At 38.3% G+C, this 13302-nt stretch overlaps 1 protein-coding gene across 3 annotated transcripts in view; it reads right to left on the bottom strand.

Annotated features, from left to right (window-relative positions):
• Positions 1-13302, bottom strand: part of HOOK3 (hook microtubule tethering protein 3) — an 81855-nt gene that overhangs the window by 66733 nt on the left and 1820 nt on the right. For 2 of the 3 annotated variants that reach the window (XM_085213803.1, XM_085213804.1), the window contains exon 2: positions 1530-1615. In XM_085213803.1, the coding sequence (XP_085069929.1) occupies positions 1530-1615 (86 nt within the window). Of the gene's footprint in view, positions 1-1529; positions 1616-13302 lie in introns of those variants that run through there. The other variant, XM_085213805.1, reaches the window with a different exon arrangement.

The raw sequence follows: 13302 nt of genomic DNA on the forward strand, positions 1-13302 counted from the left end.
CTTATGAGAAGAAGCTGAGGAGCTGGGATTGTTCAGTTTGGAGGAGGCTCGGAAGACATTACTGCTCTCTACAACTGCCTGAAGGGAGGCTGTGGTGAGGTGGAAGTCAGCCTCTTCTTCCATGTAACTTGCAATAGGACAAGAGGGAATGGCCTGAAGTTGCACCAGGGGAGATTAAGGATGAATGCTAGGAAAAACTTCTCAGAAAGAGTGGTCAGGCCTGGAGACGTTCAAAAAACAATTAGATTTTGTACTGAGGGACATGGCTTAGTAGGAAATATTGGTAATAGATGAACAGTTGGACTAGAGCTCTTTTCCAACCTTGGTGATCCTATGATTCTCTGATTCACTCACAGATAACTCTGAGGAGGAACTCTCAACCATTTTTTAAGGATGAATTAATTTTTACAGAAGCACTTAAAATTGTTAAAATTCTCCCTATTTCCCTTTATTTTTATGCATTACTGAAGAATCTAAAATAAGGGGCAGCCATGCTAAAGGATAGCCAAACTTCAAGGAACACACTTTTTAAGAACAGTAGTCTACTACTCTCAATGAGTAAGAATGACAGAGTTTAAGAGGGTTTGCGTCTCATTATCTAGACAATAAATTTGTCTTTTCACAATTATCTTGATGGGGGATTTTCATACTGAAGGTTAAGTTTTCAGGCGTTCACTGAAAATGACATCTGTTTCCAGTGACATGGCCCAGTTTGCTTCTATTCAACTTCAATGCAAGATTTCTCCAAATGAGCTCTGTGAACTGGCTGTCTTGCTCTTTCTTCTTCTGTGTAGTAATTTTTCTTGTGACAGAGAGGGAAGCAGTACTGGTAATACAGAGAGAAGGGTAAACATTCCCTGATTCTCAACTAAGTATTTTTCCTCTTACATCTGTTTGATTACAATTTCATTAAGATTAGCAAGATTTCGCTGCTAATGCCAAGTTTGAAGAAGTTGTGTTTCTGTGAAAATGGCTAATACTGGATTACCACTACACATCCAGCTACACTTCAGATGATTATTCGCAGTCTCCAATCTCGATTAGACTGAGGCTTGAATTAACGCATTTCAAACCTATTTGACCTTCGAGTTCAAGGAAACAAAACCGCTACCTAGTGCAACATCTACTATTCCCCCATTTACTTTCAAGAATGTATTATCTCTGGATACAATCAAACCAACAGCTTACTTCAATTTATCACTGCATTTTATCATGTGAAACTAACTTTAACATTACCAGTAACTTGGGACCTCAGTTATAACCCAATTCACTTTTCAGTAAGATTATACTTGAATAAATGCCTTCACGACTTCCTAAAACAAAACTTCCCTTTTTTTGGCCTTTAAGATAGTTATTTGAAAGCTATGGATAAGTATATTTGTCATGTCCCATGTTAAAGTACTGTCTAAACGAAGAATTAGTCATGCCTTTAAAGAATACCAGCCAAGTCTGAATCAAAATACATTTACATCAAACACATTCATAAATAATAAATCTGTATGCATGTAAATAATTAAATAATTTCTTACATTTTTTGAAGAACCTGGGCCATCACAACCCCACTCGTTAAATCTTCCACAGTCTGGCATGGTGCCTCAACATTAAACGTCTGGATCTGGGAGAGAATGAAAAAGGTTACATACTTTCATTTCAATGTAAATCAATTTTTTAACATAAAACAAGCTACCTACTAGCAAATGGAACAGAATAAAACTAACACGTTTCTTGCAGGAGCTAAGAAGAAATAAGCTTAAATTTAATAGCAAAATAAGATATTAACCACTGTCATAGCTTAGTATCTTCGTTTTTGGAAGTACAAACACTGTAAGTTTAACCACAAATGACGACAGCACATTTGCCAAAATTTTTTTTTGGCATATTATTTGGAATTTTTCTCTCTTCAATATTTCTGGAGCATATCTTCAAGTATGTTTAGGTACACCCCTCCCAGTGAACATACAAAAGAAATTCTGGTATTAGAAGTTAACTCTAATTACACAAAACTTTCACAAGTTTCCCACAATCCTAAGACTTAACTGTTCTCTAACATTAGACATAGGAGCAAAGCATAGTGCTGCTAAACCCTAGCAGATCCATGTAGTACCAGTGTTCTAGTTATTTTGGTGTGCTTAGTTAACAAAGTGACAGATGTTAATTACAAGTCTATACTGTGACAAGACTCTGGTCCTCAGATGGAAACTAACATACATCAGTGTTGTTACTCAGAACTGTAGAAGAGGTCCATGTGACACAGCAGTTCGATGACAGAACTACTACGCCTAAGAAATGAGGTAGGTCACAATTTTCTCTCTGTACACTGTGCTCTGAAAACACTGACACAAACCTAATTTTCTGAGGATGCTGTGTAACATCTTCGAAGAAAAGAATTATGTAGGAGTAAAAATAATCTCTCTTATAAAAAAAAAAATAGAAAAAAACACTCAATACATACAATTTCTGTATGGCTTCTATTCTTCTACTCCATTTTCATGCTTACAGCCTTCAGGCTATCTGCAACCCTCCCCCCACCAACACAGCAGCAAAGCACAAAAACACAAGGGAGAGCTCTTTTTTCATTTCTCTTTTGATGTGGAAAAGAGCCTTCTGCTTCAGCAAAGTCTTTTCAACTGGTCTAAGGTATCCAATCACTTACAATATAATGAACATTGGTTTTAAGGGATTTGGATGAGTTTTCCTAAAATACTTTTGACTACATGACATTTTGAGAATATTTGCCTACCTCTCTCTGCTGTTATTCTCCTTCCAGAGAAGATTAGTTTTCTTAGTAGGAATCATTACGTGTATGAACTAGAGATAAGAAAGCCTGCAAGACAGCTTGCAACTGCAGGCTACATAAATATCAGATAATATCAACTGGTTTTTTCTGAACATAATGTACGATTTTCCTGCTTTACTGGAATCCAAAATACTAATGCTAGTGTAAGCCATTTCCCAGTAAACATCCTCTAGGTATGTATCTTACAATTTGCAAAACAAAAAATCATGTCGGTTCTTTTTTAGGTGGAAAAGGCTCTCAAATATCAATGTCCAGATTCTCAGTTATTTGGTAACGTCAAATAAGCACCCTAGCATCACCACCATTTAAAATTTTGAGAACAAGCACCTCAAGTGAATGTTCCTTTCTCCCATTTGCCCAAGAAGAAACAAAACCTAGTGCTTGATTAGGAAAGGCAACAGTGGTGTTTGTGAAAGGACAAAAAAAGATGAGCTCTCAGCTCTGCCACTAAACAGCCATCTGTGAAAAGTTATGATGCACATGGTCCAAAAACAAAACAAATGACTGTGTGGCGTATATAACAGACAAAAGTGATTTCTGTGCCCTAGATAAAATAGATTTTCTTATAGCTGGGTCTGAAACACTATGAAAAAATTCCTCTCTTACCACAGAACCTGGGTACCATAATAGATGAAACAGACACTCAAAAAAAAAAAAAAAAAAAAAGGGGGGGGGGGAAGAAAAAAAGAAAAAAGGAAAAACATGGAAAACCACATAACAGATTATAAAATAAATTGCTATTTTGTCAGAAACTTCTATTTACCTAGAATCTCTGTATTATGGTAATACTATCAAAGGAATATCAAGCAATACTGTGACAATTCAGAAACACTTCAGACATGAAATGATTTCTCTCTCATGAAAAAAGTTTGCAATGGCATCAACAATGTTTATGCTTGAAGTTCAAGACGTAACAACATTAAAATTTTAAAGTACAAACATGAAAACTTCCAAATTTTGCATATTATCCCTTTAAATTATCAAAGCTTTAATTGCTGTCTGCTGCACAACAGCCAAACAAACAAAAAAATCAGCTAAAATCTCTCCTCTGTTTTTTTCAAGTACAGTCAAAGCAAAATGATATTTCCAAATAAACAATACTGACAATTAAGGTCTTTACTCATACTGCAAAGGAATCCAATGTCTTTAAATTCATTTTGCATATTGATATATGAAACACCTCCTTGACTAAATAGAAGTGTAAGTAACAGACTCTACTATATTGAGGCAGGCAGGGAATTTGCTTATGCTATTTTCAAGTGACAGAAAAACAAGGTACAATCTAACTAATTTCATCATCGTTCATATTTTATAAGCAAGAAAAGATCAAAACTGCCAGTAAGGGCCAGAATGGGTCAGATTACCTACGCGAACTACTTATTCCATGCTCATGCATGCAAGACCACCACTGAAGACAACCGTGATTTTTATTAGATGAGACAGATCAGAGAAAAATTACCATTAGTTATACAGCTTGTTCCTTTGCATACATAACTTTGTAAGAAATACCGTTCGTTGTGTTCCTTTCCTTTGCAGACAAATACGTTTCAACTGAGATGTTTTTAACAGCTTTTATTCAGCTCTTCAAAAAAAAGTACGATATCTTTTTCATATCCTTCAGGCACATGAAAACAACATATTTCTCCTCTTCCCACCCCAAATACATAAAATTTAAAAAATTATGTCAATGTTAAACTGTGAGTTCACTCTCAGGTCATTCCACGAACAGCCAGTAAGAAAAAGCAGAATTCATTTTCCAGAAAGGAGAAGAATGGTAAGAATGTGGCAATACTGAAGCACAGTCCAACTGTAGAGACAGCAGGGTTTTTGTTTGTTTGTTTGTTTTGTTTTGTTTTTTGTTTATTTTGCATGCCTCTGAAATGCTTTTCGGCAAGGCCTGCCCTCATATGCTGCCCTTCCTGTGCATCATGATCTCCTGCCTGGAAGATTTCTGCCTCATCCCACTGGAAGTGTTCCTGCTTCTTCAGTGTCTGCTATACAGTTCCCCAAAGGTTTAAGTTCATTGATCCTTTCTTCTGCTTCTTGAACTGCTATATGAAACCTTGACAACAAACTGGATGCACTAACTGACAGGGCAGTCTGAGGAAATGGGGAAAAACATACAAAAAATCAGCCACTGCCCCACTAACCCTTCCTGCTTTCCATCAATTTCCACGTGAGACACAGAAAAAGCTTATGTTAATTAATCTGTCCAAGTTTTAACTCAGAGCGCCAGTATATGAGGCCATAAACATACGCAGTCGATTTTTATAGGAAACTTAAGAAAAAAATAGCATTGCAGGTGATTGTTTCAATGCAAAGGGCTCTACTACTGGGAACTGAATTGCTGCAAGAACTCAGGACTTTGGCAAATCAGCATTACAGTTCTAAATTACATTATATGAATAATGAGGATTTGTCAGATACTAGGGAAAGAAGGAAGAAATACACTTCATGAAAAAATATTCATAATACGAAGATGAGAACTGGACAAATTCAGTACTCAAAAGACACTAGCTGAAGTTTAGGATGTGGTTGTGGCGTAGTATCTAGCATTCCATGAAGCTGAAGGAAGACAGGCACAAAAAAAACAAAAAGGACAAAAAAAACAATCTCCAGCAAAAAAAATCTCCCTTCTCAACATTAAGTATGAAAGCTCTGTTCTTTGTGCAGTGATTATATCCACAGCTTGTTTTTTTACTCATGGCACAACTGCATAATATTATTTACTTTCTCTTTGTAATATCGAAAAACTCTTTAGAGGATCTCAGGTAATAAAAATACTGTGTAACTGGGCTAACTTATGCATAAAGGTAACAAAAGGTAACAGTCTCCAGACAGTTACTGTCAAGGGTAGAGTACCTCCCAAGACTTCATGATGCTTTAGAATTATTTGTCCATTAACTATACTTTTCAAATTGGCTAAGCAAGATGACAACGGGCTGCTCTGTAGGGCTAACATCAGTAAAATCATCACAAATGAAACAAAGCACACAGCTGAGATGAGAAAAGCAGCTAAAACAAAAGGAAGGAACTAGTCTGAGTGGAGTGCATGCAAATTGCAACAGGTCTTTTGCAAGAATACTTGAAAGAGCAGAACCTTTAGTAAGGTTTCATCACTTCCTGAATCCATTTTTCTCCACCTGGCTGGCAGCACTGCTATCTTCTCCTTGGATAACCATGCCAGAAGTTATTTTACATGCTTTCCAAGACAGCAGTAGGCTACATACAGCAAACAAACAGGATTCAGGCTCTCAGACAACAAGCAGGGATTTAGATCTGGGAATGTTTTTATTTGGTCGCTAGACTCTCCTCATTAAAATCTCAAGAGTTACTCTGCAACTTTGTTAGGCGCTCCAATAGCTGAATAAGGAAATGACAAGGCTTTTATATTACTGGCTGTGGTGCTTCACACAGATTGCAAGCTGAGCTCCACCACAATGCTCTCTCACTGCTCGGAAGAGCCAGGGGAAATAATACAATGAAGTACAGGCAAACAGGTTGAAATAAAGACAGGAAGACATGCATTTACCATCACAGGCCAAACACTCAGTGTAGGGAGGTTGATATAATTTATTTTCAATTAATAACAGAACAGAGCTGTGGGAACTAAAAGCAAATTAAAACCATCCTCCCCCCAGCCATTCCCTTCTATCTTCTCCCCCAGGCAGCACATGGGAATATGGAATATGCAATGGGCACTGTGCTCAGTTCATAGCGCTCCATCTGCGTCACTCCTGCCCAGTCCCTCTGCGCTCCGACACAGCTCCCTGCCATGGGGCACCTCCACCCTTTGTGCAGCAGTGGCTCCCCTGGCCCTCCCACCCCACCACGGGTCACTCCCCATGGACGTATGATGAAGACAATGAACAGATAAGCTTGGTGATGAAAAAACAATACCACAGAGCAATTCTAATAAACATAACATTCAACACATAAAATGAAGGCCTAACATAGTTAAGCCTAAACCAACAGTTTTTTTGAGTTTTCATCTACTTAATTGTTTTTGATTTAGAAGTAATGCTTACCACTGATACTTTATATTATTTTTCTCAAAATACAAGTTATTAGTCAGTGCAAAACTGCTACAGCAAGACTCTAGCACATTCTAATTTGTAGGGCACGTGCAGTCCATTAAGCACCAAACATCTCCTAAGACTAAAAACAGCTTCTCATGGAAGAAGATACAAATGGCACAGCCTGTAGATGAACAATTTCCTCTGCTGAGCAGAGTGTAAAAACTTACACAGTATATTGAGTTGATCAACTAATGTGATTTCAGCAGTGGAACATTACCAACCAAACACAGGAAGTTTGTTAGTTTCAGTACTCTTAACTTACGGAAGCCAATATGGCAGTATGAACCATATGACAGGGGTGCATTTTTGCCAGAGAAGGAAAATATAACTGTTCTCTGAAAGCAGACGTCAACTATAAGAAGCCAAACAGGGCTCAGTGAACAAAAGAGAAAAACTCCTTAAATGAAGATTGCTAGACAACTAGAGACCAGAACAGCACCAGGCAAACATGCCCAAATTGATCCCTGCTATGATAAAGTAAGGCAAAGCAAAGTTTGTTAACTTCTTGGATAGCAGTTAGAAAAACCTTATCATTCTACTAGTCCAAGCAAAAATGTAATTAAAAAAAAAAAAAAAAAAAGATTGATGAACACAGACGACAGCCTTGTTGCTTCGCAAAATACAGGAAAAAAAATACTTAAAATCAACAAGTCCATCCTCTTGCAACTATAATTTAGATGAAAAGTGCTGTCTCTATTGACAGTGGAATAAAGAATTCTCCTCCAGAGGCACAGAAGATGAAGCCAACAACACCAAGCTGGACTGAAATATCACCTGCACAAATCTTCTGATCAGTGTAGAAACTGTCTTCACAAGACCACAAAAATACAAGAGACTTATCACCTAAAAAATGGGATTTGGAAGGAGATGGCAGTAAGTTTTCATCAATCTAAAACTTCAGCTTTAACAGTTTCTACAAAAAGTAACACAGATGTAGCACACCACTAAATTTAGCGCATCATGCAGTTCAAGCCTCCTCTACTTCTAGGAATTTTATTTCAGTAAGAATTTTTCTGGGCTTCATCTATGCCGAACATATCTTGTCAGAGGATGACCAAGTCTCATGATTCTAGTTAAGAAATGATTTTAGAAAGCAAGAGACACGATGGAACAGGCTGCCATCTTTTAGTACTGTCTGTATGATGACATCAGCTAAAGCACAGAGGACTGTAGAAATCCTGTTTGTTTTTGTTTTCCTCCCAGTCACTGAAGTGGCACTAGAATTGACAAAATATCCATAACCTCTGCTGCAGTTAAACAAAAACATACCTCTACTTATTCCACCCTGAAATTAAACTATGGATACCTTGCTGCCATGGCAACCAAGGTCATGCAATGGATTGTCTTATCCAACTCCAGAATAGAAGGAAGGCTCACTTAACATTTTGCAGCTCTGGAATCAATAAAATACCCTCATTTCCCAGATCTTCTAGTGTACATCATGAATGGTACAGATGTGCGCTTGACCTCTAGTTTAGGTACCTAACTTAGCTATCCTAAGAGATGTAGCTCAAAACAGACAACAACATTTCCACAGAGAAAAGAAAGCAGTGCACAGAAGCTTGCAGCTAAAGGTCTGAAAGAGCCATACCATTTCCAGGGCTTTATAACCCCATTTATAATGCACTTATTTGTGCAGTAGTTGCTCCACTATACACAGCACTCCAAAACCATTTCCTGCACACCCCTGTGGAAAAGTCACAACCCTTTATGTCTCAAGGTAGTTCATTCAAACAGCTCCAGCCCTGCATTCACTGCTTTCATCTGCCAGTACAAATGCGTCGGGGGGCTAGACCACTCCCTCTGACATCAGAGAGCTTTTCCTTCCACCAAAACCTTCTCTTCCTTTCCACGTTGTCTCTTGTTCATTAGCCTAAATGAGAAGCACTGGGGAGGTCACAGGAATGATTAAATTACCAAGCAAAGGCAGTAAGCTGGGAAAACCGCATGCACGCACTCTGAGGCGGGAAGCATTGTCAGTAGGCTGGGGAAGTTGGTATCCCCTACTCCCCTTCCTTGGGTGGCAGGACACGCCAGGCTCTGGGCAACACAGGCTACAAAAAGGACACTCACTTCTCCACACTTCCAGCGATACGTTCCTGCCTTAGCCTTATGCTAACATTAGTAGTCAACAAACTTTTCTTTAATTTCATTTTCAATTAAAGACTTGGACTTGCATATTGAACTGATTAAGCAACACTGAACTTTGGAGCTGGAGAAAACCTAAGTTAGTTAAGTCTCTGAAGCAGGAGAAAAACTTCACTTAGTAAAGTCTTTCTGAACTGTCACAGTACTGAGTCCTTAACTCACCTAAAAGAGTAGACAGCAGCAAAACAGTGTCTTGTGTCCTTTTTGTTCTCCCTCCCCTACTGCACAATTAGAAGTGCATGCAATTGCTCTACTGATGTCAAATGCATTGTAACAAAGACTTGTGATGGTCCAGGAAGAACAGAGCATCACAATATTCATATTCCAGTTCAAGAGCCTCAAAAAAATCCCACAATAATGACAAATGAGCCAAAAATACAATTCAGATATTTTTCAATTAACTATTTAACTATCTCAAACAGATGGGGACAATATTGTCCCCTCATCTCCCATCTTAAGATGAGTAAATTAACAGTTATTTCCTCATTTCCTTCGTACTGCTTAAGGTTCATGGTTCTCAGCAGACAAACCTGCTTCTTCTCCTGGCAGCATCTCATAATCCACATGGAAAAATGAATGGGCAGAACTGAGACAGAGCATGTACTGAATCACATTGCAATGCCTTTTTTTTCTTCAGAGATCACTCCTCACCACCTCTTCAGAAAGGAGCAAATTGAAAAAAAAAAAAAAAAAAAAAAAAAAAAAGAAAAATTTGGGACAAGGCCATGACATACTAAAAACTAACAAAGAATAAAAAAGCAAACATGAAGAGTATTGTCCAAACTAACAAATCCTGTTCTCATCCTTTTCCCAGTGTCGACACATTTGTAATATAAAAAAGGGGGAAAGATGAGGAATACATATAAAATGCACCTTATTATCTTTAATCACTCTATTTGTATATTATCATTCTTGAATCACTTGTTCACAGACTTTAAGAGAAGTTCTGCCTCTGTTTTATCCTCCAACAACACATTAAAAATCTCTATTGTCAAATAATGGTATGAGATACCCCAACTCTCCAAACAGTCATGAGATGCTCAGAATATCAGCCTTTCAGATAACTATGCCTAAAAGAGTGGAACAGCAAACTCTGCCATCCTGCTTAGAGGCCACTAAAAATAACAAAGGCTTAATCTACTGGTCTGTTGCAGCAGATGCAGCTGAGCCAGACACCTTCACCTATGCTCCATAAATGCTGGCAAGCTCTGTGTTTTCTTCTCTCCAAACAATATTCAAATGACTTTCTTCATCTGCCGTCATCACCTGTACAAGCAGTCACTACCGAAATTTGATGATTTTGCTTCAACAGGTAAGAATTGCTGATGCAACAGTATCATCAGAAGGAAATGAAACCCTAAAACTTTGTGGTCAGCGATTAAGGATTGAAAGAGTTCAAACAAGCTTAACTAGTTTCAATCTTTGCATCCACAAGAAATCAGATGAGTTCTTAAAAGCACAAATGAACAAGGATTAAGAACACCGTAGTTCAAAAAGGAGACAATTGGACAGGAATGGAAAACACATTTTTACTAGCAAATTCTGGAAGCACTGGTCCTCTCTGTAAGAGGAGCCCAAATAATGTTTACAAGCAGACTTCTTGAAGAGTAAAAATCTCTATTTCAGCACTTGCTCACAAAGTCTCTAGTTTTCAGACTAGCACAAGCAAACGCTTCCAGCTGGAGATAAGGCACCACACAGGAGACAGATACACAGTACTGAGAAGACTGTCCAGCCAAAACAGAGAAAGATCAGAGAATTGACACCACATAAATGGCCAGACATGTTTTTCAACTGGAGAAAGCCAGAACAGTGTACAGCATTTACAAAATTCACAGTTATCATAAGGCTTTAACATGTTTACCAGGAAAACTATATTTGGTCTCGAGGGTTGGAAGAGAAAGCAAAAGCAGGCAAGACAGCAAGCAGACAACTTGGTGAAGGCAACATATGGCAAAATAAGTTACCTACCAACATGAAGGAAAAAACTTCATAGCAATGATCTCTTTGAGGAACTGTGCTGTTTTTACACCAAAGCTAAGCAGTCTTTCCAATATCAGACCTTATTTCCACGTTAAAAAAGAAAACTTATCAAATTACATGCCAGAAAGCCCATAGACACCACAATGATTTCAGATACTGGCACATTACATTGCAACTGCCACACACATATTTGACAACTCTCCATGTTTCAAGACATGACTCAGTGATGCATCTGAGTGAAAAGCATTCCTAGCACTGAATACAAAGCAAAACAATCCACACAGTCATCTGTGAACTAGTCACAAGTTTTAAAGAGAAAAAAAAATGTTGTGAATTTGTGTTAGATATGCTGAAACAATCTTAAACTCATTGCAGGCTTACCACGCTGCCATGTTTTTCTAAACAGCGTTGGCTGTAGTACTGCATGGATAACTATACCACAGTGCCTAGAATAGTCTCAGGAGAGGCTTCTGGGAGATTTTTGGTAGGGTAACAGTTCTGCAATTACAGCAGCCTGCAAACACTACTCAAGTATAAATATCAGCTTTGAGACGTCAGTAGTGGGGCTCCAGTCCTTCACTCATCTTCACTCTAGGTACTCTACACTGGCTGCCTCAGAAGATCATCATGATCACCTGCTGAAATGAAAGGAAGCAAAAGCTCTCTCAGCTTAACATCCCACACAAAAATTATTCAGGAACCCGCACCACAAAGCTCTTGGAGAGGTAAAAGGAGGGGGGGTGAAATAGTGAAGAACAAAACATATTCACAGGTAAGCAGTTTGTTCTAGCTTAAAGATACCAGACAAGGAACCTCAGCCATGCATGGGGGAAGACTTGAGGGACACTTTCAGTTATTAAAATCATGAGTTGGCAGAGGGAGGAGCAGTTTCAGCTCACCTGTGCCTAAGCCACCAAACAGTAGTGTTGGCTGAACAAGTTCTCAGATCTGTGGAAAGCCTTATCTGCTCTACTTAAAACATAGACAAACCTGTTCAAGTACCTCTGCATGAATGCGAAGCAAGCAATCGGGGAGGTTAAACCAGTTCTTAACAACAGCCACCTTCTCTGGCACAATGGAAGAGAGTGGCTACCTGAGGTATGCACAAACTGTAATTAAGACAACTCTGTTTTCCCTTCTAAATGAGCAGTTTCCTGAGAATCATCATAGGACTTGGGAGAAAAGCCAAGCAAAACAAACAAACAAACAAACAAACAACTTGTTCATACAACTAGTTTCACTGAGGACTAAAAAAAAATTTTACTACAATTTTTTTTTTTTTTTTTAAGTTCCATATTTTGGAAGAAACTAAGGCCACCTTTCTTCTTCACTTTTTTTTTTTATGTTGTTGTTGGTGTTTTTTTTTTTTTTTTTTTTTTTTAACTGAGACAGCTTCAAATCTAGAGTCTCACAGAAATAATGAAATAGTAAAAATAATGCAAAACCCCATGCATTTATTCAGTCAGAAAATTCACTAATTTTAATGTTTTTAACATAAGGATGTACTAATATTTCTGCTCACCAAAAAATAAGTAGCTGACTTTTTGGTTAGCTCAATGGGATGGAAAGGTTGGAAACATAAAGGGATCTGCACAAACCATTACTACAGACTCCACTGGACAGGTACACAGTTTAATGGCCAAAGATCGTAAATGCAAACTACTGCTCAAGTATGTCGTGACCACATGACTGAGTGCTATTATACAGTTACTAATCCCCACAAATGGCTTAACATTTTAAAGAAATTGAAAATTTTCTATGTTAATAATGAAGTTTGGTGATTGAGACAACTGAATTGCTAACTGGCAACCTCAAACACAGCAAAGAAAAAATTGCTAGCTGGTTCTACTGGTTTTTAGAATAATCCAAGACAAATCAACATTAGCTTTACTGATGTGCAGCAGACTTCTGTCCCAGCTTTGTCTGGGACACAGTGTACTCCAAATTTAAGATGAGAATAATGTCAATAGCAACCAACACTCGAGCTGCTGCACAGCAGAGCTTACACTATGTCAAGGACACTTCAGCTTCTCTCCAGCGAGGAGGTTGGGAGGGGGGCAACAAGGAGCTGGGAGGGAACACCACCAGAACAGCTGCCCCACCCTGGCCAAAGGGATGTCCCATAATACATGGTGTTGTGCTGAACAATAAAACCAAGAGGAGTTGGTTGAGGGGCAGCCACTGCTCAGGCTGAGTGACCCTGGTTGGCAAGTGGTGAGCAACTGCATTGTGCATCATTCTTCTGTATATTCTTCCATCACAGTTAAATTATTTTTCCTTCCTTTTCTATCTCAT

The sequence above is a fragment of the Meleagris gallopavo genome, chromosome Z (genome assembly GCF_905368555.1).
Source record: "Meleagris gallopavo chromosome Z, MGAL_WU_HG_1.1, whole genome shotgun sequence".
Classification (NCBI taxonomy): Eukaryota; Metazoa; Chordata; class Aves; order Galliformes; family Phasianidae; genus Meleagris; species Meleagris gallopavo.